This window comes from Adiantum capillus-veneris, chromosome 23 (assembly GCF_014529385.1).
Source record: "Adiantum capillus-veneris isolate H3 chromosome 23, ASM1452938v2, whole genome shotgun sequence".
NCBI classification, from domain to species: Eukaryota; Viridiplantae; Streptophyta; class Polypodiopsida; order Polypodiales; family Pteridaceae; genus Adiantum; species Adiantum capillus-veneris.
Window position 1 is genome coordinate 134,153,920 of NC_140953.1, and position 26,294 is coordinate 134,180,213.

The 26,294-nt window shown below is 42.5% G+C and overlaps 2 protein-coding genes across 6 annotated transcripts in view; one reads left to right on the forward strand and one right to left on the reverse strand.

Moving 5' to 3' along the window:
• Positions 1-1,566, forward strand: part of LOC147428620 (uncharacterized) — a 2,883-nt gene extending 1,317 nt beyond the window's left edge. For all 5 annotated transcript variants that reach the window (XM_086497293.1, XM_086497288.1, XM_086497289.1 and 2 more), the window contains exon 2: positions 1-1,566. This exon is cut by the window's left edge. In XM_086497293.1, coding sequence (XP_086353419.1) covers positions 1-1,226 — 1,226 coding nt within the window. In that variant the 3' untranslated portion in view covers positions 1,227-1,566.
• Positions 1,567-15,905: 14,339 nt separating this feature from the next.
• Positions 15,906-19,808, reverse strand: LOC147428621 (uncharacterized). The gene has a single exon (XM_086496948.1). The coding sequence runs from the start codon at positions 19,565-19,567 to the stop codon at positions 19,091-19,093; it is 477 nt and encodes a 158-aa protein (XP_086353074.1). The 5' UTR covers positions 19,568-19,808; the 3' UTR covers positions 15,906-19,090.
• Between the last annotated feature and the right edge of the window lie 6,486 nt (positions 19,809-26,294).

Genomic DNA, 26,294 nt, shown 5'->3' on the forward strand with positions numbered 1-26,294 from the left:
TGTTTGCTCAGTTAAGAGCAGGGAATGTCGATGTGAAGAAATCAATATTGGAAAGCTTGATAGATCACATGTTTGAAGACGACAAGGCTGCGCTGCTTGTTGCTAATGAGGGGGATGTGTCTTGCCTCATTCATTTGCTTGATTCGAGCTCACCGGCTATTAGAGAGAAGGCAGTTCATGCTGTGTCTATAATGGCTACGGTGGATGAATGCAAGAAGGCTCTAATAGCACAGGGTGCCATACAACCCTTGTTAAGGGTTTTGGAATTTGGAAATGCACATGCAAAAGAGAGAGCGGCCCTTGCATTAGTTGAATTCACATGTGTAGCAGAAAATGCGCATGCAGTGGCCTCTCAGAACGGTGCCATTTCCCTTCTTGTCAAGCTGTGCAGACAGGGGACCGCGGCAGGCATGGTAGCTGCTGCAGGCACATTGTGCAATTTGGCGCAAAATGAGCACATCCGCAGAGCTCTTGCAGAGAATGGTGCCATCAACGCTCTTATTGCTTTGCTAACATGTAGCTCTGATGATGCTGGGCAACATGCGGCAAAGGCTTTGCTAAATCTAGCGTCAGGAAGAGACGAGAAAATCCGGACTTTCATCACAAGGCATGGGGGTATGCAGTCTCTGCTAAAGTTTCTCAAGTGCGCGGTGTCTGGCGATGCCCAGGAGGTTGCCATTCAAGCTTTAGGCAAGCTTGCAACCTCTGCGACAAGCGTCAAGGCTTTAGTCGCAGCGGGGTATGTCACGCAGCTAACAGAGCTTCTCAACACAGGGTCTTTAAGGGTGCAGCATCTAGCCGCATTGGCCATATGCAACCTCTCTTCTTACATGGATTTGAAGAGGCAAGCCTGCACAACACCCCTCACCAGAATTCTTGAATCCAAGGACATCTCCGAGCAAAAGATTGCGGCATATGCTCTTTCCAGTACTTTGCCTGTGAATGGCAATCTTCACAAGGATGAAAGACGTGTTCTGGGGCTTTTGAATCTTCTGAATTCCTGCAAGCATAGCCTTACTAAGAAGTTCTCCTTGTCTGCAATTTTGACTATCTCAAGCACTTCAATGCACAAGAGACGCATCATGTCGGCAGAAGCGCATCCACAGCTTGAGAAGCTAGTAGAAATGAATGCCACAGGGCCTAGAAAACCCTCCCAGAGGCTGGGGGGCAAGAAGGTCCTTGGTATATTCAACAAGAGCAAGCCACCTTTGTCGTCCTTCTCGTGAAGGAGCCAGGTCTATTATTCTTTAATTTTTTTTGTCGAATATTTTACATATTGCAATGAGAGTAGAGAAAATAATGATTTCTTGTACAAAATCCTGCTCAACCTCTTCAATACAAAGTTTGAGAGGCATATATGTTGTGCAGTATTCCTAAGATAGTGTGGGTGATGCTGCAAACTTTAGGTTTGAATGCTGGCTATGCTTCAATCCTTTGTGCACGCACATTGAGCCATACCAGGGTTGACAAGTCTCCTTGACAATGGAGCATAGAACTCTTTTGTATATACCACAACCTATGTGCCTCTTAAACCATGAGTTAATCTACAGTCATTCCGTTTATCTACTTGTTCTTGTGTCTTGAATGTAAAAGTGCTTCTTTAGCATTTTAGGGACAATGCCAATGGGATATAAAATAATTTATTATGTGTTGGAAGCAAGAGTTTGAATTGAGAGGCATATCTACAACACCACTTTAAGGCTGGGTTCAGACTGAGCCGGCAGAAGAAACAAGCCTTCCTAAATGTACCGCTGCCTAGTGTGAACAGTGTGGAGGAGGAAAAGTGAAAAAATGAAGGGGGCTGAGAGAGGCCATCAACTCTTCCGAGAGGAGAGGGGGGGGGGGGGGGGGGGGGGGGGGGGGGGGGGGGGGGGGGGGTCGGAAGTAAAATGGAGGGCGGAAGAGTGCCTCAACTCCAACCAATTAAATTTTGCCATGAAGGATCGAAGCTCCTTTGCATTTTTCTTCCGCCGCCTAGCCTGAACCCACCCTAAGCTAGCATTCTACTACAGTTGGATGATGAAAAGGGATCAGCGGATAAAATTTGGCAAGCAAATGAAGCCTAAACCCACCCTTGCAAATTGGTTGTCTAATAGTTTGGTCATGAGCATATCCATTTGCAGAGATGCCTTGAAGAGCATTCTTGCAAGAGTTAAAATATTTGGGTCATATCATCTCCAAAGATGGTATATGGATGTTTCCACAAAAAACTGAAGATCATAAAGAAATAGCATATTCCCAAGAATCTGCATGGGCTTCGAAGTTTCTTTGGTATGTGCTACTATTATAGGAGATTTATAGAGAAGTTTTCAGCCCTAGAAGGACCATTACATGACTTAATTCAGAAAAAGATTTAGTATCAATGGACATCAAGAGAACAAGAAGCTTTTAATACTCTCAAACAAGACCTTATCTCTCCAAGCCTTTTGAGATCCATTGTGATGCATGTGAGATTATTCAGGTGTTGTCCTACTCTAAGAAGGCCATGCTGTAGCATATGAAAGTTGCCGTCTTTGTCACGATGGGCATATTCTTGGCATATATGAAAAAGAATTTCTCGCGATAATGCATGCTCTTAGCTCATGAAAGCATTATCTTTTAGGTACCCATTTATTAGTTGCACTGACCATCAGAGAATCAAGATTTCTCACATTCCTTGCAAGCACAATGAAGTAGGTGCGCTTTCTCATAGACCAAAATTATCTATTGCATATTACAATGATCTGACCATTATGGTAAATCAATATGTTATAAATCTATATTATGTTGATTTTATGTTATCATTGACCAGTGGAAGAGCACAAGATTTATTAACACATAAAGATGGATTTCTTTTCTATGCTTATAGAGTATGTATTATACAAGCTCTACGGAAGAAAGTAATGCAAGAATCACATGCTCCTTCTTATATAGAACATTGTGAATAACAGCCACCACTCATGCTATGTAGGCATATTTCTATTGGCCATCAATGAAAAAGGATACTCATGATCATGTTAGGAAATATATGATGTGCAAAAAGTGAAATATGATAGAGATAAAGCAACCATTTCTACTATTATCATTGCCCATACTTGAGACTCCATAGGAGAGTATAACTATGGATTTAATCTTTGGCTTACCCAAGTCTCTTCATGGAAACAATGGTATTTGAACAATAGTAAACAAACTTAGTAACCATGCACATTTAATACCCATCAAGAAAACCATCAAACCTCATCACATGGTTAATTTTCTTATCTCTCATATCTTCAAGTATCATGGCTTGTCAAAATCAATTATCTTTAATAGAGACCCACGTATGGTAAGTCTTTTTTGGAGAGGATTGTTTGAAAATCTAGGTATAAAATTAAATATTTCCTCAGCTTATCACCCATAGATGGATGGTGGATACAGTGAAATTGTTACCTCCAATGTTTTGGATATATTGGGGTAAAAGCGGTGTGCCTCTTACCGCGGTCGGATGCGTCAGAGACATTTGACCGTCCATCACTTATAGGCACCTTGTTTTGAACTAAATAGAAGAATAAGGAGCTCTCTCATACACATAGTTTTGAGTTGTTTCGTCCACTCTCTCTCTCTCTCTCTCTCTCTCTCTCTCTCTCTCCGCACATGCCTTGCATGTGCGGAGAGAGAGACGATAGCTTGCTCCTGCTCGATAGTGGAGAGATCAAGAAAGCTTGGAAGCTTTGTGAGAATGCAATGGGAGCTTGTGAGTTCAGCTGAGAGTGGCATATGCTCTTGTGGAAGCTCAAAAGATAATGTGGAAGATAGTGTGTAGGTGAAGATGCTGCCCTAACAATTGTGTGCACATCAACACTATTTTCAAATTTGTTTTTCTTTTGGTAGAATACAAATTTGAAAATTCTTCTTGCGACGTCTCTCCGTTTCGACGTGCCTACAGCTTTGCAGAAGAAACTATATGCAAATTCCTCACTGGTTTGCTAATATTCAGCTTAGACTAATTGTACGAAATTTTTTTCAGGTTTTTTGTTTTCCTGCAATGTGCAAGTTTGATGCACTTTTGGAAGCACGGCAGGTGCTCGAACTTTGGTGCATAATTTCTACGGCTAAAGATGCAATTTCAGCTTGTGTAGAGCTTCAACTTTGAGGGTTTTTGGTAGATTTGGGTAAAGAATCACAGAGGCGCTTACACACCATCAAAGAGTTCTCCTGCGAAAGACATGGTTTTTCGAGTACATAGGTGGGAGCTGCATTCACATGTTTTCACACGACATTTTGACAAGAATTTTGTGCTTTGATTTATGATCTTTGTGAATGGATTTGCATATGGTTATGACGCATGATTGACGTCCATTGTACATGCATTTTAGCGAGCACTGTTACTATGAGCTCTCTTGAGAGCATTGTTTCTGCATTGATCAATTTTTTAGTTTGCACCTATTTCAGTACTTGTTTACGCGTGGTCACTGCGTTGATGTACATTGAGTGTGGATTGCCATTGTATGTGACATTGTGGAGCCGCTTTGGCATTTCGCTCATTAGCATTGAGTAGTGTTATGGTTTATGGTTTTGCGTCCTCTTTTAGTGACTATAGTGGTCGAAGTCTACTCCCACTTTGCCATATTCTGTGTTGATAGATATTGGTCAATCTATAATGGTCAAGAGATTCTCCCACTTTGGCATCTTTGATGCAGTTTATTGTTGAGATTTGCATTGAAATTTTGTAAAGGAGACTCTATTTGATTTTTCCTAAATTTCTTACCATAGTTTTGGCTTGATTGCCATCCACTCTTTTGATGCATTTGTAGTCATTGGATTGAGATGGTGATTCTCTCTTATTGTAATTGACTTTTCTCCCACATTGACGGGCATATGATTGTTTTTGGACACGGACTGGTGTTCTTGTATCCACTCTCGCAAGAGTGAGATTAGTGTATGCTCGCAGTGGCTATAGGTACACTTATGGTATACATTGTTTTCGATCGACGAATATTTGGTCGTGAGTCTACTGCATATAGTTTATAGGCAGTCTTTGGTTACAGGTGAGTGCTGTCGAACTCTTTTGAGAGTGTTTTATACCCGTAGGGCAGGGAGCTCTTTTTGTTCAAGTTTGGTGCACTTCTCTTGGGCATTGGTTTATGCACATTGCCCTTGTACATGCTATAGAGCCATAGCTCGCTTATGGTGACAATTTTGAGTCCAATATGACGACTCATGTGAGACATCGATCTCGTTCATGTAGACACTTGAGATGTTGACATTGTGGTCCCACATGGCACATTAGACGACATTGCTTTAGATGCATGAGGCAGCGACACAGATGTAAGAGACCATTTTGATGACACAGACTAGAGAGATGACTTTGTATGCTAGTGACGGTGATGTCACATTTATACCTAGTAATTCTCTTGCTTTTACGTCTAATAGAGAGGCAACTTGCTCTCGATGGCTGCTAGATGAGTATGCAACATTCCTTGTCACATCAAGTCGTGAGTGGGTTGGCACTTTTGCTAGTCGGAGATTTAATCGTGTGCATCTAGTTGAGTGATCAACATATGACATAAAGGGTGCACGAGATGTATGCTTGTCATATTGGTGCATCTTATATGCTACGACATGTGCATTATGTTCTTGAGATTGCAGAGAGCTTGATCTTAGTGATGCTTAAGAGAGAGTGGATGTCAGGTATTGCTTAAAGATCAATTTCTCCACATGCATTGCGGTTCACTAATCATTATACGAGAGGAGCCATGATTAGCTGGTCTACCCTATGCATGTATTTGAGATACAAGAAAACATAGTCTCCATTACATTACAATCATTTCAGTGAAGGACTAGACACATATCTTTTGCGGCCGAGCTCTAGAGTACTGTACACGACATGTTTGTAGATGCAGAGTTAGAGTGGCCATGCTCTAGCAAGACACAAAAAATTGATCCTCTTAGGACAGAGATGCCTCCTACCACGAAGATGAGCGTTATGTTCTTTGACATGCTTATGCTAGAGGCTGATATGGTGATGTTAGGACATGTGGATATTATACAGTCCCTATGGACGATGAGGGAGTGACAACTACCTTGGAGTCAGGATTGATGCATCGATGTGTGACTAGTTTTGGTGGTGATATGATGAGCGTTGAGATACTTATTGTAGATAGATTGATAGAGGTCACACATGGTGTTGATACGATTGACACGGATAAGTTTATGCATTTATTGTCATCAGCCTTTGAACTCTCATGTGCGACCTCTTAGTGTCGAGACTCGATATAGCAGTTGCAGTGCGAGCATTTGCAGTTGGGGTTGTTAGTCGAGCGATGACTGACAATAGCATGGCATCATGGATCAATGCAAGTCAATACTTCATCATCACATGGCACCTACAAGATATGCATGCTGATTCTAGCAAGGAGATATGCTTTCATATACCACTAGAGCCTATACGTAGACATGCATCGACTTTGAGAGAGCCAGCGGGCATAGGTTGAGAAGAGACATCTCCCTAAATCTCTTGTACATACTACTAGTTCCTATAGTAGTACAACTTATCGGCACATTTATATTTAAGTGGGAGATTGCTAGGGTAAAGGCGGTGTGACTCTTACCCCGGTCAGACGCATTAGAGATGTTTGGATGCCCATCACTTATACAGACCTTATTCTTTACTAGATAGAAGAATAAGGGGCTCTTTCACACACAATGTACTGAGTTTCTCCACCCACATCCTATGTTCTCTTAGGATCTACTTACGAACTATGTCAAATGAAGTACACAAAAGAAATCAGTGGCAAAAATATATACCACTCTTAGAATATGCATACAACAACATTGATACTTCTACTGAAAAATATCCATTTGAGATTGTTGAAGGAAGCTATAAGGTTCCTTTCATCTTAAGAACACATAACAAAATCTTCACTGGTGATGGGTATATGCATGTTTTACAAACTACAATTCAAAATGTTAAGGATGTCATAAGATACTCTTAGCATAAACAAAAGCTAGCTGCAGATAAGCTTTGCCATGCTTTTATATTTAAGGATGATGATTGGGTTTTGATCGAGTTACCAACGACTCTATTGCAACACACTCCTGATAAGAATTGGCAAGGTGAGAAAATCGAACATCAAAAGTTCTATACAAAGCTAACTCGTAGTTATTATGGACTATTTCAAAGTCAAGGACAAAATAATGATATAGCTTATAAGCTTAAGCTTCCATCCCATTGGAAAATATATAATTCCTTCCATGCTAGCTTATTAAGACCATATAAAGGCATCTATCCTACAGAGCCCATACACTAAGATAGATGAAGTACTCCAACCAAAAGTCATCTTGCAATAGAAAATAACCTCCTTTGTAGCAATAAAGTCGTATGCAAGTATTTAGTTAAGTTTAAGAACCAATATTTTGATGATGCGAAACGGATGATGGAACCCCAACTTACAGCTTCTCTCTCCTTAGTTGAGGATTACAACCATATCCACAAGTTGGATAAAGAATAAGTCATCCATGTAGAAATATGTTTAATGAAGTTAAATATTTGTCTCTTAATTGTTTCTTGTCTTCATTTTATATAATGCTATTTGTATGCATACAATATTTACACGGTTGTGGCAAGTTTTTACTTTTCAAGCACGAAGTGTTGTTGCATACTATTGTGGATTGGTGTATATTTTCATAAATCTAATATCTAACTATACCCAAATGATTTTCTCATATTAAACTGTTCACTTAATGTGAGAGAATAATTGGGAACAAGAGTTAGAATATGGATATGTGCTTAAGATGCATCTCAGCACGGGGCCAAAGGTAAAGGGCCCAAACGAGAGATGATCTATCAAAGAGCAATGCTAATGGAGCTTAAAAGACCTTAGGGTTAGCTTCATTAAAGACTTCCAATAGTTAGTGTGAAAAGCTTTGGACCTTAGGTAAGCTAGGGTTGTGCTTGAGGTGGGAACCCAGCCCAAGCTTGAGGTGCTTGTCGTACTTGAGGTGGGAACCCGGACCAAGCTTGAAGGTCTTAAGGGCCAAGCTTGTGGTGGTAATCGGGCCCAAGGTTGAGAGGCTTGAGGTGTCAAAAAGTCAACAAGGATCCCTACAAGGAGGGGGCGAGCCCTACAAGTTGGGGGCACGAGAGAGAACACACACACCTCACACAAGGCAAGCCTAGACCAAGGAGGCATCAAGGACACATGTTAAGCTCCTCTCCATGTCGCCCTCACAAGGTGCCCAAAGCCTATTGGTTGGCCTCTCAAGGGGTCCAATGAGAAATAAATTTTCAAATCATTATTCAAGCCCTCTCTGTCAAAGGGGTAAGAAGGACACTTGTCCTAATGCTACCCTTGTTTCTTGATATGCACTAAGCATGTGATTGGCCAGTAGGCTTGAGGAGGCCCAATCAAATGCAGGCTAGTGCTCGAAGAGGGGGTTGACCCAAGCAAGTAGGGGGTGAGCTTGCCCATATACTCTCTTTCTCTCTCTCTCTCTCTCTCTCTCTCTCTCTCTCTCACACACACACACACACACACACACACACACACACACACACACACACACACACACACACAAGCTCATTGTGTGAAGTGCAAAGTGCAAGAGCTCCATCTCCTTTTTCAATCTTGTTGAGAAGTCGAGAGCCTACACCAACAATCTTGGCTATGGAATGCAAATCCAACCAAGAGCCATGCTCCAATGCTTAAGCTTTCCATCTTCTCTATCTTCATTACTATGCTATTATGTATGCTAAGCAAGAAGAGTGATGATAAGTGAGGAACTATTTCTTTCTCCTATGAATGTTTCTTCTTCTTTTTACCTACCATCATTCTTCGCTAGCTCTCTCCACCTTTGAAGGTGTTTGAGGCCCTGGGACTGAGGCCGGGGATGGTTAATGCTTTCTACAAAGTCTATGTTATGTTCATGATGCATGAAGCTTTCCATCTTCATTGCATCACCTAGGTCACAAGGAAGACAAAGATTGTATTGTACCAAGTCTCTCTTGATGGGAGAATCTAAAATACAAAAGACTATTGGAGGAGGACCGGCTGCACATAAATCCGGTTCTCAACTGTTGTCAAGTTCTCTAAACTCTCTCTCTTGCAAAAGTATTATTCATGCCAAGTTAATTAAGTACTATGGTTATGTTGCTACCGCTAATTAAGTTCACCCTTTATGTTCTCCAAGTAGCCTCACAAAAATGCTCGCTCTAATTCTCTTAATTCCATTGTTCTCAAAGTTCATAGGCCATTTCCATTACATTGGTATCAGAGCTATTGGTTTCTGTCTTCTTGCTTAAGAAGAGAGGTCCTTAAGTTGTCCATGAAAGGGTGGGCTTGTTTATTGCAATAGGGTAAGTGGGACATGGATATCTTGGTTGAGAAGGACTTAGTTCGAGGTACACCGTTTGGGAACTATAGTCTTAATAATGGAGCCTCTCCGGGCTTGCCTTTGGTTTAACCATTATTGAGATACGAGAAAACTCAACCGGAACCATAATCAACTAGGCAATGTTAGACCCTCTCCGCTAATCTTTGAAATCAACAATGTCTAAACCACGGGTGTGGCTGCTTGAGAGCTGATTTTCAAAGGTAAAGAAGAGTAGCGACTAAGGTTTTTGAGGGTACCAAAGCACAAAGTATTCTATACATAAGTCTAATTAGCATGGATGACAGTAACCAAGAGAGTAGAATGAACATTGATAACTTTGATTTTGCACATGAAGGTGCTAATGTTTATGCCCCCATGTTTGTCAATTATCTTGTTACTAGGTTGCAGCAAGCTACAACCCTGCTTTGCAAGCGGAAGTTACTCAACAACTTCGTGCTTATGGGAATTTCCTTCCTCTCTAAGAGGAGAGAGAGCTTAGGAGGCCTCTTGATGAGACCCCCAAAAGAAGACTCTCTTCCATAAGAGAGGAGGAATCCAACGAACAAGAAAGAAGCGAATTCCTAAGTTCCTCTGAAGATGTTGCTCCACGAAGATGGCGGTCTATACAATCGCCAACTCCTCCCAAGAGGAAAAGGTCAAACCATAGTCCTTCTCCTCGTCACTATGAAAGGGAAGAGAGGAAACAAAGGAAGAAAAGGGTAAGAAAGAGGTCGCACTCTTCTCCTTCTTCTTCACCTTCCTCCTCTCCCGATGAAAGCAACAACTATTCTCCTAGAGAATACAAGAGGAGAGGACATCGCAAATCTGGCCCTGCATGGCGAAGGTTCCAAAAGCTAAAAGAGGGAGGAAAGAGTCTCTCTTTTCTCACTTATGATGGTACATTTGGTGCTACCAACAAAGTATTGGCTTTCATCCAATAATTTGATGCAGTCTTTTGAGACGAGGGCTTCACTTAGTCCTCTAATCTATGCCATGTAGCTATGCACTTTCTTAAATCTGCTCGTCAATGGTGGGCTAGCCTTTGTGGCAACGATGAAGCCTCAAAGACATGGAAAACACTACGAGTTTCCATCATGAAGTAATTTCTTGCAAGCGATGCAAAGGACAAAGTGTTTACAGAATGGTGGAGTTTGAAGCTGCTCTCCTATGAGTCTATCCAGAAATATGTGGACAAGTTTTGGGATTTGTCATCTCAAGGCTACCATCTTTCAAAAGGTAGACTTCACCAAGAAAAAGAAACAATTCAGTGCGGGATTACCTAAAGAGATGGCCAAGTACGTCAGCTCCCAACAGACTGGTTCTATCATCGAAGTAATCCACCACACCATGGTTGCTTCGTGCATCAATTTCCAACAAGGGGCTAGAAGGAATCCCAAGCCCATGGAAAGCAAAGAAAAAAGTGATGCAAAAGGGAAAACCAATGCCCAAAATTCTTCCCAAGGCAATTCCAACAACAACAATTGGTCCAAGGAGAAAGGAGTTTACAAAGGTAAAAATAAAATCTCTTCTGAAGAGCTTGAAGCTTTTTGTAAGGACCACAAATTTTTTAAGTGTGGGGAGCAAGGACATGGCTATCGGTCTTGCCCCAAGAGAAATGTCCGCAATGAGACTCCTAGAGCTTCCATGATCGAAGGTCCAAAAGAGGATGCTCATTGCAAAGGATTACCTCTCTCCTATGCTTGGGAAAAGGTAAGGGAGCATGATGCCTTCATCTTGTTTGACCCTGACTCTACTCACAAATTCATATCAATGGAGTGGGCCACTAAGTTGGGCATTCAAGCCTTTGAGATGGGAGATACTGTAACTGCCATGGAGCTTTCAAGGGACATCAAGCCTCTATTACTCCCTGGATTGGGAAGTTGAGGCTTTATGTCCAAAGCTATGTCGACAAAGAAGACTTTTTCATCCCTCCTCTCCAACATGAGGATGTTATTCTAGGGGCACCATGTTTCTATTGCATGGGCTGCCAACATGAGGTTCCCTAAAAGGAGAATCTACTTCACCTACCGGGAAAAGAGCATGTATATAGATGCTAGTGAGTCTGGAGATACTATACCACTTGTAAATTCTCCAGCTTTTGACAAATCAATGAAAAGCTCAGTTTCTGCGTACATGATTTTTGTTAAAGAATCCCTAAAAGGTCCTAATGTTTCATCAAATGTAAATGGTAGGAATCAAGAAGAATTAGACTTGTCTAATTTTCTAAATGGATTCTAAGATGTGTTCATCGATGATATCCCTATGGACTTACCTCCAAAACGAGGGGATGATGACCATCGAATTGAGCTCCTACCAGGAAGGTCACCGCCTAACAAGCCTCCTTATCGAGTTTCCCAAGCTCAACAAGAGGAGATCATGAGGCAAGCACAAGAATTGGTAGACAAAGGGATGGTGAGGCCTAGCTCTCCCTTTTGTTCTCCAGTTCTTTTAGTGCAAAAGAAAGATGGTACATATTGCATGTGTGTGGACTATCGAGCACTAAACCATATCACTTTCAAAAACAAATTTCCCATACTGCGGGTATAAGATCTGTTTGATAAGCTACAAGGCTCTACCTACTTCAGCTGGATTGACCTTAAAAGTGGCTATCATCAAATAAAGATAGTGAATGAAGTTATCCTAAAGACCATGTTTCATACAAAGTTTGATCTTTATGAATATCTAATCATGCCTTTTGGCTTGACTAATGCACCAACCATGTTCAATCGTTTAATGAGAAAAACTTTAGACCCTACCAAAAATTCACTGGTTGATGATATCATCATCTACTCCAAGTCCTTGGAGGAACACAAGCAACATCTCCAAGTGATTTTTCAAGCTTTGAGAGAGAACAAGCTTTTTATCAATCAAAAGAAGAGTGAACTTTTCCATCAAGAGATTCAATACTTAGGTCATATTATCTCTCAAGATGGTATCTATATGGATCCATCAAAGTTTGAGGTAATAAAAGCATGGCCTAATCCAAGGAATCTACATGAGCTAAGAAGCTTTATTAGTATGTGTGCATACTATAGATGCTTCATAGCCAAATTCTCTCAAATAGCAGGACCATTACATGACTTAACAAAGAGGAACGTTAAGTACTCAATGACATGGACTGCTAAAGAGAAAATTTCTTTTGACAAGCTCAAAGAGAAGCTTACCTCCCAACCAATCCTTATGCTTCTGGATCTCTCAAAGCCATTTGACGTCCAATGTGATGCTTGTGGTTATTTCCTTGGAGCAATTTTACTTCAAGAAGGGCATGCCATAGCATATGAGAGCCAAAGGCTCAATATCAATGAACGAGTCTTGGGCATATACAAAAAAGAGCTTTTAGCTGTTCTACATGCCCTAGACACATGGAAGCACTATCCATTGGGGACTCCATTTATTTTGCGAACAAACCACCAAAGTCTCAAGTACTTCATGACGCAAACCAAGCTTTTCAACAAACAAATGAGCTGGATAAATTTTCTTTTGGAATTTTATTTTCATATTGCTCACATTGTTGGTAAGCACAATCAAGTGGTCTATGCGCTTTCACGACGACCAAAAGTTAATGCTGTGTCTATAGCAACTCACAATGATCTATATTCTATGATAGATGAATATGCTACGGACCCTGACTGTAAAGACATAATGTCAGCCCTTGTGTTGGGGAAGAAATAAGAACCATTCACCTTGCAGGATGGTTATCTTATCCATGGCAATAGGGTATGTGTTACCCACTCCCTTCATCAGAAAGTCATGTATGAATCCCATGCTCCTCCCTATGTGGGGCATAGAGACATTCAACCTACTCTTTGGGGAGTAGAGACGTAATTCTATTGGTCTACCATGAAAGTAGACATACAAGAGTATGTTTCAATATGTGTGGTATGCCAAAAAACTAAATATGATAGAGAAAGCAACCTGGATTACTCTTGCCATTGCCAATCCCTAATTCACCATGGGAGACGATATCCATGGATTTTATCTTTGGATTACCCAAGTTTATCCATGGGAATACGGGAATATGGACAATAATTGATAGGTTTAGCAAGCAAGCACACTTTATTCCTTTCAAAAAGACTATTAAGGCACACCAAATGGCAACTCTCTTCATATCCCATATTTTCAAACACCATGGATTACCAACATCCATCGTGTCAGATAGAGATCTTAGAATGATCGGTAATTTTTGGAAAGGTCTCTTTGAAAATCTAGGTACAAGATTGAATTTCTCTTCAACTTATCACCACCCACAAACGGATGGCAAAAGTGAGATATCCAATCTTACAATTCTTGATCTACTAAATACTTCTTTTACAGAAGTAGATCAATGCTCACAATGAGAGAAGTACCTACCCCTTGTAGAGTATGGGTACGATAATACTATCCATACTTCTACGAGACCTTTTGAAATCATAGAGGGAAGACCTAAAACTCCCTTGCTACTTAAAGTACATGGGAACATCTTCGTTGCCAATGAGTATAGCCGTGACTTACAAGAATCTTTCCAAAAGATTAAGGAGGCTATATCCATTTCTCAACAAAGGCAAAAAGCTGCTGCTGACAAGCACGAAAGGGCCTTAACGTTCAAAGAAAATGATTGGGTCTTACTTAAGTCTCCCAAGGCTCAATTGAGGCAAACGATGGGGAAAAATCCCATGGGCCATCAAAGGTATCATGCTAAACTAGCAAAAAGATACTATGGTCCTTTTGAAATCTTGAATCCAATCAATGAGATGTCTTATCAACTCAAGCTGCCCAAGCTCATGCACAATGCTTTTCATGTGAGCCTACTTAAGCCCTACAAAGAAGAGCCCCAAGTGAACCAATTATTGAAGACTCTCCATAAATCGAAGACCAAGAAAAGGTGCTACAACCCAAAGTTATCCTTTGGCATGAAGACAAGGTACTATGACATGGTAAGATTATCCGACAGTATCTTATTAAGTTCAAAAATTATCCTTTTGAAGATGCTAGATGGATGCAAGGAATACAGTTCAAGGATAGTATAAACCTTGTCAATGCTTACAATGCTACATTAGAGTAAGAAAATGTACATGTTTCTTTTAAATGATCAATGTTTTTGTCTTATAAGACTAATTCTCTTTTTATTGTGCAAAAATTTAAGTAGTATGCATGCTGAGAATCATGTTTGTGATGACAACGTCTCTTAAACCCCAAGTAGAATTTGTCACTCTACTTGGGAGAATGAAATGGACTAAAGAGCAGACATGCTTGCGGAACTACGTCTCCCAAGCACCAAATGGATTAGTCATCCATCTTGGAATGATGTCATAGTGTAAGAAGGGATCCTCTAGATAAAAAACATTGACTAATGACTAAGGCTTTATCTCTTCTACCTCATAGTCGAGGACGACTATGATTTCAAGAGAGAGATAATGCCATAAAATCTAATATCTACCTATATCCAAATGATTTTCTCATATTAAATTGATGACTTAATGTGAGAGAATAAACGAGAACAAGAATTAGAATACAGAACGAGAACACACACACACAAGCTCATTGTGTGAAGTACAAAGTGCAAGAGCTCCATCTCCTTTTCCAAGCTTGTTGAGAAGTTGAGAACCTATACCAACACTCTTGGCTATGGAATGCAAATCCAACCAAGAGCCATGCTCAAATGCTTAAGCTTTCCATCTTCTCCATCTTCTCATTACTATGCTATTATGTATGCTAAGCAAGAAGAGTGATGATAAGTGAGAAACTATTTCTTTCTCCTATGAATGTTTCTTTTTCCTCTTCCCTACCCTCATTCCCCACTAGCTCTCTCCACCTTTGAAGGTGTTCTGAGGCCGGGGATGGTTAATGCTTTCTACAAAGTCTATGTTATGTTCGTGATGCATGAAGCTTTCCATCTTCATTGCATCACCTATGTCACAAGGAAGAGAAAGATTGTATTGTACCAAGTCTCTCTTGATGGGAGAATCTATAATACAAAAGCCTATTGGTGGGTGACCGGCTCCACATAAATCCGGTCCTCAATTGTTGTCAAGTTTTCTAAACTTTCTCTCTTGCAAAAGTATTGTTTATGTCAAGTTAATTAAGTAATATGGTTATGTTGCTACTGCTAATTAAGTTCAGCCTCTATGTTCTACAAGTAGTTTCACAAAAATGCTCACTCTAATTCTCTTAATTTTGCTATTCTCAAAGTTCCTAGGCCATTTCCATTACATATATCTATTAGTTTAAATAATATGTTTGCAAAAGCTATGTTCTCCCAAGCAGCAAATAGGGTAAACAACTATTATGAAATGGTATTTAGTGCACTAAGTGGATCCAATGCAGTATATCACTTTTTCTTTATACATTCATAGTCGAGGACGATTATGATGTAAGGGCATGGGATAGTGTCATCGAGTCAAAATTTTGATAAGTCTAAATTACTTAAAAAATAGCAAAAACATCATTTTTATCTCTTGAAGATATTGTAGAGTGTTGAGAATGAAAATTTGGAGTACTTTTCTATCTTTAACCTAGAGATAAAATGATTGTATTTGACATAAAACGAGTTACAAAGTAAGCATGAATGATAGTCTCAAGGTTAAAATGAATTCTAATGTTTAAGAAGCCCCTTGGTAAAATAAGAGAATAGGTAGGAGGACGTCAAAAGCTAAGGAAATGTTCATTATGATGTGAAAAATCATTTAAGAAAATTCACATAAGTTTTTGAGAATAAATTGGGTTAAATATGACGTTCAAACCTTGAAGCTAGTTTCACGAGAGCAATACGGGAGCTGCACACGAATAGGAGTTAAAAGGGAGAAGTTGCTAGCTTGAACATGGCTTGAGGAACCTTCACACACACACCTTGTTAGGAGGATTCAAGAGAAAAGTGCTAGAAAAAGGGTTGCAAGGAAACACACACAGCTTGAGGAAGATGAAGAAGCTCAAGGCACACAATAGAGAGTGTATTGCTTAGTGGACAAATTGAAAGATAAGTTAGCTCTGTAATGATGGGCATATATACAATGCACGGGGGAAAAAACCTTCTAGTGAGAGAAAAATGCCTCGGTGGTCATAAGTGTGTTCACACATATCACTACCCATATGTATGGTAACAAATCCACCCTGAGAGTAATGCGGTGAACAAGAGCTTGTACATAGTGTATAGGGAAGTGCCATGCCCTGAGGACATGATTAATCCACAAAGGGGAGTAAGCCCAAAACTTTGGGCTTCTCACGAGACAATGCCTTTGTGAAAAGATCGGCAAGGTTGTCATGTGTAGGCACATAAGCCAAGTTGATCTCTCCTATTGAGAGTCTCTCTTTGACATAGCGATGACACACCTCAATGTGCTTTGTGCGAGCATGAAAAATTGGGTTCCTTGCAACTGCCAATGCACTTTGACTATTTGTAGAAGGAAATTGTGCACACAATGCTTTCTAGTTGTGGGGTGCTCTGGATGTAGTATGCATACGGACTCACAAGCTAGCTCAAACCGACAGACAATGCAAAACATGAAAATGGAATTGAACAAAGAACTCAACAATGAACAAGAACTGAAACAACAAATATCTAAAACAACCACAAGACCTCCAAGGCAACACCTTGTACATAACCAAATGACCATACAAGACTAGTCTCGCTACGTCAAACTCTGCCCAGTCCACACCCACACAACAAGGTACAATGGAGATGTAAAGGCTGAGGTGCATTGGAGAGTTCCTTGAGTGAAACACTACTGAAAACCACAATGTAACTAGGTGACAGGACTACAAGGCCCACATGCTTGATTGCAGACTACTAAGGTGAAGTACCCAAAGGCTAAGCCCAAGAGTGCAAGGTGAGTGCTAAGGATGGTGGTAAGACAATGACAAGACTATGTCAAGACTCAAAACAGTGGCTAGACTCTCAACACTATCTCTACGTATATATCCACAAGCCAAGGCCATCACATGGCCACCACATATTTGCTGCTACTGGAAATACCTAGCCAAGGCAACTCCTGACAATTAAAAATATCTACTACCAGCGGCCTAGTGAAGCCTCTAGCTAGTCTATCCACTAGTCGCTTGGATGGCCACTGGACAACCTAGCTCGACTCTAGTCCACTATCGCCCCGACTACTAAAGAAGTGCTATCTGGTAGCTCTTGAATTCTCTGAAAGGGGTGGACATAGGCGAGCCACACTCTAGATGGTGAAAGTTGCCTCTCTAGACAAGGTGGTATGAGCCCCACTCGGGCCAGCTGATGTGTCCACACTGGGCACCCGCATTGGGCGGTCCAAGAATGCTGAGTGCGTGGACCAAGTGTGGTCCAACTCGAAAAAGTGTCATCTAGAACACGTCCCCCAAGGTGACCATGCAAGCTGAGTCTTGTGTAGCTCTGTAGACCTGCTATAGATGCCAACCACTATTTCACTCACTGTCCTGTGAGTGATGGCAATCTAAAGACAAGAACTACTAATCCAAGACTGAGAACAAGAACTGCTGATAAACCATTGCTAGAGGGCATTGGAACTACTAAAACCATATCAAAACTAAAATGAGGCAACCAACGACAAAAGGCAAAAGTGGTATGTATAATGGGTCCCAATGGTGGTGATACCTAAGGGTGTTGCTTCTCCAATGAATGGGAGAAAGAGGCGGCTGTAGGTGGGGTGAGGTGCTACATGGGGTATGTCAAAAAGGTCTATGGAGGAGGAAAGTGCAAAGGGTACTATGGGTATTGCACAGGGTAATCGGGTGGTGGGGGCGGGTAGTAGGAGGGTGCAGAGGATGGTGTGGGAGAGCCGTGTGGAGGGTAAACTAGGGGAGCGGCTAGACCCATGTAGGGAAATGGGTATGGCGTATAGTGGGCCTATAGTGGGTGGAACTGCACTAAAGTAAAAGATGCAGAGGCCACACTATGGCTGGGTGGTAGAGAGGTAGGCACTGGACCTACGGATAGTAGGGGTGGTAGTGGAGAGATGGAGGGAGATGCTGACCGAGGAAGAGGTGGTAGTGGAATTGATGACAAACGGGAGGTGAGGACCCCACCATCAACTCCACTAGACTAACTTGTGCTGCTTGGTGTCGCCAACGATGACGAGCTTGTAGTCTTGAGCTGTAGAGACTCGGTCAAGAGTGACTATCCAAGCACCTAAAAGCTGTGTGAAGGCCCCCGAGTATTGATATGTGACTAAAAGAAATTGGTGCAACAGATGGAGATGGTGCAGGTGGTAAAGAGAGTAAGTGTGTATGGTGGATAGTGGGAGGAGATGTAAGTGTGGGTGTTGTGGAAGTGGTGTGAGAAGAGGGAAGGTGGTGTGTGGTAGGGGCGGGAAGTGTGGTGCTCAAAGAGGGTGAAGTGCAGTGCCAAGCTGAGGGTGGGGAAGATGGTGGCGAGTAAGATGGTGAAGGTGACTGGGTGGTAAGAGACGGTGTACCTGAGGTGAAAGTCAAGATTGGAATTGCTGGTGAAACCAAAGAAACTTCTAGCTCCAAGGAGGTCATTGAGACGAGCATCATGAAGGTAGCCAAGGCACGCTCTACTGTAGTCACTCGGCGAAGCAGAATGCTATAGAACTTGGCTAGTCGATGAAGATCCTCCTATAAAGAAGCAACTCAAGCATACTGAGTAACAATGGTAGCAGCTTGGCAATTCATGATTTGACGGAGGTCGAGGTTCTCTATCCCCAATCTCTCTATCATTGAAGTCTGAGAATAATAGATGTGCTGTAACTGTGAGTGGGGAGACGAGTGTGCGTGCATGCTCCCAAACCTGCATGGTGATGGCGTGAGAGTTCAAGAGCACCCAACCCTAGTCAAGGTAGGTTGTGAGGCTAGGAGACGGAGAGGCCAAGGTGGTGAATGTGATGGTGATTGATAGGGTGGTAGGAGGTGGGTGAAGTGACGTGTAATGAGCCAGCTCTATAGGGAGGGTAGGGTGATGATATGAAGTGGTGAAGATGGGTGCCAGTGATTGTGGAGTGCGTGAAAAATATTGAGAGATGCCATTTGCGGAGGTGGTCAGTGTGTTGCTAGAAAGTGGTGCAGACGAGTGAGCAGGTGAGGCATCGTAACAGAGGTCAATGTGAGTGGGTGATGGAGGTACATGTGCTAATGAAGATGGACGTGCATTGTGAGTGGTGGATGGTGTGAGTGAAAGTGATGATATGTGTTGTGACTCTGAGAAGGGGAGGACTCCGAGAAAAGCCGACAAATCACGAAGAACCCTTTCTTGAAGTTTCATGGTTGATGTGATAAGGGGTGGAGAAGAGGCTTTCCTTTTGCCCATGTCGAGGGTAACAGGGAAAACAAAAGCCAATGCCGATGTAAGAGGTGTCGAAGTCGATGCCGATGCTGTAGCTAGAAGGAAAGATGCATATGCAATGTGTCGAGCCCTATGTGTAGACCTAAGCTGCTTGGTGTACCAAAGCAATAATGTGGTGGATTGGTGTCAAAGACTCTGGTGATTGTTAATCTACTACCTATCGAGCTTTGCGCATTCATGCAAGTGATCTAAAATGAGCTTATGCAAGGGAAAAGGGGTGCAAGTGACTAAACAACCCAATAATAGTGCCAAGCATCTCTAACGTGAGAGTGCCGCTAGCCAAAGAGTTTAAAAAATTGGTGCATTTTGTAAGAGGATAATGGGTAGCTCCAAGAGTAGCAACCACCAACGTAGAGAGCCCAAGAGTGGAAAAATCAGCAACATTAAAGACGGTACTGAGGGTGTGGTAAGGTAGAGTAGTGTCAAAGACTACCATGGTAGATTAGTGGAAAAATCATGCAGCACTAAAGACGGTACTGAGGGTGTGGTAAGGTAGAGTAGTGTCAAAGACTACCATGGGATCCGATTGTGCGAACGGGTTGCCCGAAAGTTTAGCATCCAAAATGGAGTTTGAGTCCATAGTGGCTGGAGAATCATCATCTGTACCTGCTACTCACTCCTCCATGGACGTAGTTTGGGCTTTGTCCTCCTCCTCCTCCGAGCGACCCTAAAATGTGTCCTCTGGATTGTGAAGCCACAAAATAGTGATGTGGTCATAATCCTCAATGTAGTCGATGTCGTCCGACCGAAGAGCTGCCTGGCAAGTAATCCTCATCGGATGATGAGGGGTCCTCTCTCAAAGATGCCATGACGCAAATCATTGCCTAGCAGGGAAAAACGAGAGCAAAGTATGGAGCTAGAGCAACATGCCTAAATAAAAGTTTTTTTAAAAAGCTACGATGAGGTGAGGCTAAAGGGAGGGGGGAGAGGGTTAAGCGGAGTGAATAGTGAGAGGACAAGCGAGGGGACCATGGGATGGCGAGGCGAGCGGCCTAGCATTCGGGTAGTGCGAGGCATAGGATGCGAGGGTTGGGCGGCTAAAGAGATGGTGCAAAGGCGAACAAAGAGGGAGAGGTGGGAAAGCCTCAACACTAAAGGACACGGATGGGGAGAGATGGGATCGGCGGTGGGGGTTGAAAGTGGGAATCTCGAGGCACCTTGGGTTTGGGAAAAAATAAAGTAAACGTTGACTCACAAGCCTCCTCAAGCTCCGCTCCGGAATTTGACCCCGTGACCTCATGCGTGCAGGGCAACTGTGCTATCCACCTTACCCGTATGACGTTTGTGAAATATGCACGAGTTTACAAATACATAAATAAGTAAATGTGGGTCTGGCTGTCCAAGTTTACTTATTTATGTCCTAGTTGTTACCATATACATGTGGTAGTGATGTGTGTGAACACACTAGGACCGCCGGGGCATTTTTTCCCTCTTTAGGAGGTTTTTTCCCCCGTGCATTGTATATACGCCCATCGCTCTAGGGCTATCTATCTTTCCATTGCACACTAAGTAACACACTCTCTATTGTGTGCCTTGAGCTTCCTTCGTCGTCTCCAAGCTGTGTGTGTTTCTCTGCAACCCTAATTCCAACAATTGGTATCAGAGCAGGTCACGTCCTCCCGGGCTTAGTCGCCAGCTGCTCCAGCACACGCCTGCTCACTTTCTCCGATTTCAGTGAGCTTTGGCGAGCGTTCGCAGGTCGACAAATATTTTGGGCTCATTTCGGCCTCCGTTTCCACTACCGGCAGTACTGCACAGGCTATTTCGTCATTTTGTGCAGATTTTCTGTTAGTGCCGTTTTCTGCATAACAGGTGCCTTATAGTCTTCTACGGTTTGTGCTATATAGCACAAGTTGTTCCCGCTCCATTTCTCCTATTTTCGGGCAGTTTTCACATCAGGTGCAGCATTTACCATGGCTGACAACAACAACACAGATGTGTTCAAGATGTTTGCTGCTGAGGACAGGTTGGATGGGGACAACTACCCTATGTGGGCTTATATGATGCAACATGTTCTTGTGTCAAAAGGTGTCTGGAACATTGTGCAGGGCATTGATGTACGTCCTGGTTCTGAAGATGTAGGCGATATTGAGGATGTTGCAGGTCTTGCTGCAAGGATTGCAGCTGTTAGAGTTGTTTTGCCTACGGCACAACAAGCTCGTTGGGATGTTAAGGATGCGCAGGCTCATGCATTGATTGCGTTTTCTGTGAAGCGCACCATTATTCCTCACATCTGTTCAGCAAAATCTGCAAAACAGGGTTGGGATATTCTAGCAGGTCTTTATGCAAGCCGCAATGAGGCTAAAATTGCTTTGCTGCGTAAAGAGCTAGAGTCGAAGATTATGCATGAGGAAGATGATATGGACACTTTCCTTGCTAGTGTCAAGGATATCAATGAGCAACTCATTTCTGCAGGTGAAGTCATTTCGAACAGTTCCCTTGTGCAGACTGTTCTTGATGCCTTACCAGATTCCTACTAGACTTTTGCTAGTACTTGGAGACTGATGACCCAAGGAAATCCTGAAGTTGTCAAGTTTGATGCATTATGCACATTGCTGTTGCAAGAGTCACTTTCTAGAAAAAACAGGACTAGGCAGCGTGCAGTTGAACAGGCTTTTATTGCTTCTCAAAGAAAGGGTGGTAACAGTAATGCAGCCACTTCTTATGGTTCTGCTGCGAGTGGCAAAACTTCTATTCCTAATGCTTCAGCTGGCAGCACTTCGTCTGGCAATTCTGGTGATAAGGGCAAAAAGAAGATGCGTTGCCATTATTGTAAAGCCAATGATCACTTGATCAAGTCGTGTCCTAAGTTGAAGGCCAAAGAGGCTAAGAAGAAAGAGGGTGGTTCCACTGCAAATGCTGGTTCCACTACAAATGCAGCCATTGTTGAGTCTTCTGTGAAAGGAGATTGTGATGCTGATGTTGATGCAGAATGGGCTTTTAGCGCAGAGTGCACTTACAATCCTGCTGTCCATGATGCATGCTTGTCAGTTGCTGCAGATTCACATGTGTGGTATTTTGACAGTGGTGCTACAAAGCACATTACCTCACATCGTGAATTGTTTACCTCTCTCGAGTCTGTCCCTCATGGGAATTCAGTCACTTGTGCCAACAATGCCTCTTATCCAGTTCAGGGAGTTGGAAAGATTGTGCTCACTGCTGCAAATGGCAGTTCCTTCACACTTGTTGATGCATTTTATGTACCTGGGATCAAGAAGAATCTCTTGTCTGTATCCGCACTTGCTAGACTTGGACTTGTAGTCAAATTTGTGGATGACAGATGTACAGTTCATGATCTCAGTTTTGGTGATGAAATTGTTGCATCTGGGCTTTTGTGCCGTGGGCTGTATAAGCTCACTTTGTATGACAAGTGTGGACAAAATTTTGCAAATGCTGTTGCAGATTCAAGGGCTATTTCAGATGCAAAACTTTGGCATGCACGTTTTGGTCATCTGAATTTTGCCAGTTTGCTGCGTTTGCAGAAATCTGATATGGTTGCTTCTTTGCCGCCGCTTGAAGCACTTGTCAAACATGTTTGTGAAGGTTGTATTCTGGGTAAAATGCAGCGTTCTAAGTTTCCAAAGGATGGTTCAGTTAGGGCCACATGCAGGTTGCAGCTTGTGCATAGTGATGTTTGTGGGCCCATGCAAACTCCGTCCTTGGGCAATTACCTGTACTTCGTGACTTTCATTGATGATTACTCCAGGCATGCGTGGGTATTTCCGCTTAAAGCGAAGTCCGAAGTTTTTATGTGCTTCAAACAATTTTTGGCTATGGCTGAAAATGTCTCAAAATGTACTATGGGCACCCTCCGTTCCGATCGAGGGGGGGAGTATATGTCTCATGAATTTAATGCATTTCTGGCTAGTCGTGGGATAAAACACCAATGTACAGTGCCTTATACACCTCAGCAAAATGGTGTTGCTGAGAGGAAAAACAGGTCACTAACGGAAATGGCATGATGTATGGTCAAAAGTCAAGCTTTGCCGCATTCTTTTTGGCTTGAGGCCATCATGTGTGCCACTTATGTACTTAACAGGTGTCCTACGAAAGCTTTGCAGTCTATTACTCCATATGAAGCATGGCATGATAGAAAACCTTCTATTGAGCACATGCGTGTTTTTGGCTGTTTGGCATATGCTTTGGTGCCACAAGTGCAGCGTAGAAAATTGGATGATAAGGCTGTCAAATGTATTTTTGTTGGTTATAGTGCTGAAAGCAAAGGTTACAGGTTGTATCATCCGCAAACAAAACGTATTCTGGTTTCACGGGATGTAGTGTTTGTGGAAGATTCTGTTCAGCCCTTGCTGTCATGTACTAGAGACAGTAATGTAAGCTCACAGGACATTTATGACACTTTGTTACCTCTTTTCCGTGGTGGAAATACGAATGTAAGTTCCAATGAGGCAAATGTACAGCCTATGGGGGTTTTTGAAAATGTTTTAGAACAGCCTATTACTGATGCAGATGTACATGATGTACTTGATGAGGAAAGGGCTGAAAATGAGAAGGCTAGAGGTATGCCAAAATGGCTGGTGCACACTTTGCGTGACAGTAAATTGGATGCACCTTTATTTAGTCGTACTCGTTCAGGCTCTCGCCATGCATCTTATGCATCAGATTGTTATGCTTTGGCTGTGTCTAGTTTACATGATGTTGAGGAGCCTCTGTCTTTTGATGAAGCACAGAATTCAGAAAATTGGATTGCTGCCATGAAATCAGAATATGATGCACTTATAGAGAATGACACATGGACTTTATGTGATTTGCCTCCTGGCAAAAAGGCCATTGGTACGAAGTGGGTTTACAAGTTGAAACGCAAGCCGGATGGTGAGATCGATCGCCATAAGGCTCGACTTGTTGCAAAGGGTTATGCACAACAAAAAGGCATAGATTATGAAGAGACTTTTGCTCCCACTTGTCGTATGACTACTGTACGTTTTCTATGTGCATTGGCAGCTCATTTTGGTTGGGATGTACATCAATCAGACATTGTTACTGCTTTCTTGAATGGTGACATATTTGAGGAAGTTTATGTAACGCAGCCTCGCGGTTTTTTCATAAAAGGACAAGAGGACAAAGTGTGCAAATGTAAGAAGGCTTTGTATGGGTTGAAGCAATCTCCTCGTGCTTGGTATGAGAAAGCTGACACTCATTTGGTTAAACGAGGCTTTCGTAACTGTCCAACAGAAAGCACATTGTATGTAAAGCGTGAGGATGATGTATTTCTCATTGTGGTTCTTTATGTTGATGATTTGCTGATCACTGGACCAAATGAGAGACATATTGCTGAATTTAAGGCTGATTTGAATGCTACTTTCAAGATGAAAGATTTGGGGCTGTTGCATCATTACTTGGGTATACAGTTTAAGCAGTGTGATGGTGGTATTGCCTTGTGTCAAAAAAGTTACATAGAGACATTGCTATGTAAGTTTGGACTTGAGGATTGCAAACCTATTGCCACTCCCATGGAAACAGGTTTGAAGTTGAGTCTACATGATGCTGGCGATCCTGCTGATGTCACTCTTTACCAAACTGCTGTTGGCTGCCTCATTTATGTATGCAACACGAGGCCAGATATTCAGTTTGCAGTCTCGCAGGTCAGCAGATTTATGCATAGCCCAGGGTCTAAGCATTGGCAGGCTGTCAAGAGGATTTTCCGCTACCTTAGTGGCACTTTACATCTTGGCTTGTTTTATCCCAAGGGGGGATCATTGCCGCCAGACTTACATGCTTTTTCGGACTCAGATTGGGCTGGTTGTTTTGACACGCGAGTGTCCACAAGTGGTTTTTGTTTCATGCTTGGCAGCTCATGTATATCATGGTTGAGCAAGAAGCAACCTACTGTGGCCACTTCGAGTTGTGAGGCTGAGTACAGGGCAGTCTTCACAGCTACGGTTGAGTGTGTATGGCTCAGACGCCTTATGGCTGACTTGGGTGTTGGACAGGACACTGCCAACACTATCTACACTGACAGTCAGAGCGCATTGGCAGTTGCGAGGAACCCAGTTTTTCATGCTCGCACAAAGCACATTGAGGTGCATTACCACTATGTCAGGGAGAGGCTCTCAGCAGGAGAGATCAGCTTGGCTTATGTGCCAACACAGGACAACCTTGCAGATCTTTTCACAAAGGCATTGTCTCGTGAGAAGCTTGAAGCTTTCCGCAAAGCTTTGGGCTTACTCCCCTTTGTGGACTGATCCTGTCCTCAGGGCATGGCACTTCCCTTTACTCATGTGCCAGCTCTCGTTCACCGCATCACTCCAGGGGGGATTTGTTACCATATACATGTGGTAGTGATGTGTGTGAACACACTAGGACCGCCGGGGCATTTTTCCCCTCTTTAGGAGGTTTTTTTCCCCGTGCATTGTATATACACCCATCGCTCTAGGGCTATCTATCTTTCCATTGCACACTAAGTAACACACTCTCTATTGTGTGCCTTGAGCTTCCTTCGTCTTCTCCAAGCTGTGTGTGTTTCTCTGCAACCCTAATTCCAACACTAGTTTACCTATAAGTGAAATCGTGCACCCCACAGTGTCTCTGCTTTTGTGCCCCAAGTTCTTTGTCGTCGATCCAACCTCTCCTAATCCATTAATTAATCCGTGCCCTTTAGTGCTGAGGGTGGGAAAGGGTTGGGCGGGTAGCTCTTGGGCAAGCCAAGGAAAGAGAGCAAGGTGGGCATTCGACA

Coding starts and splice junctions, on each gene's coding strand:
- LOC147428621 (XM_086496948.1), bottom strand. CDS start 19,567: ATGGGCAAAAGGAAAGCCTCTTCTCCACCCCTTATCACATCAACCATG.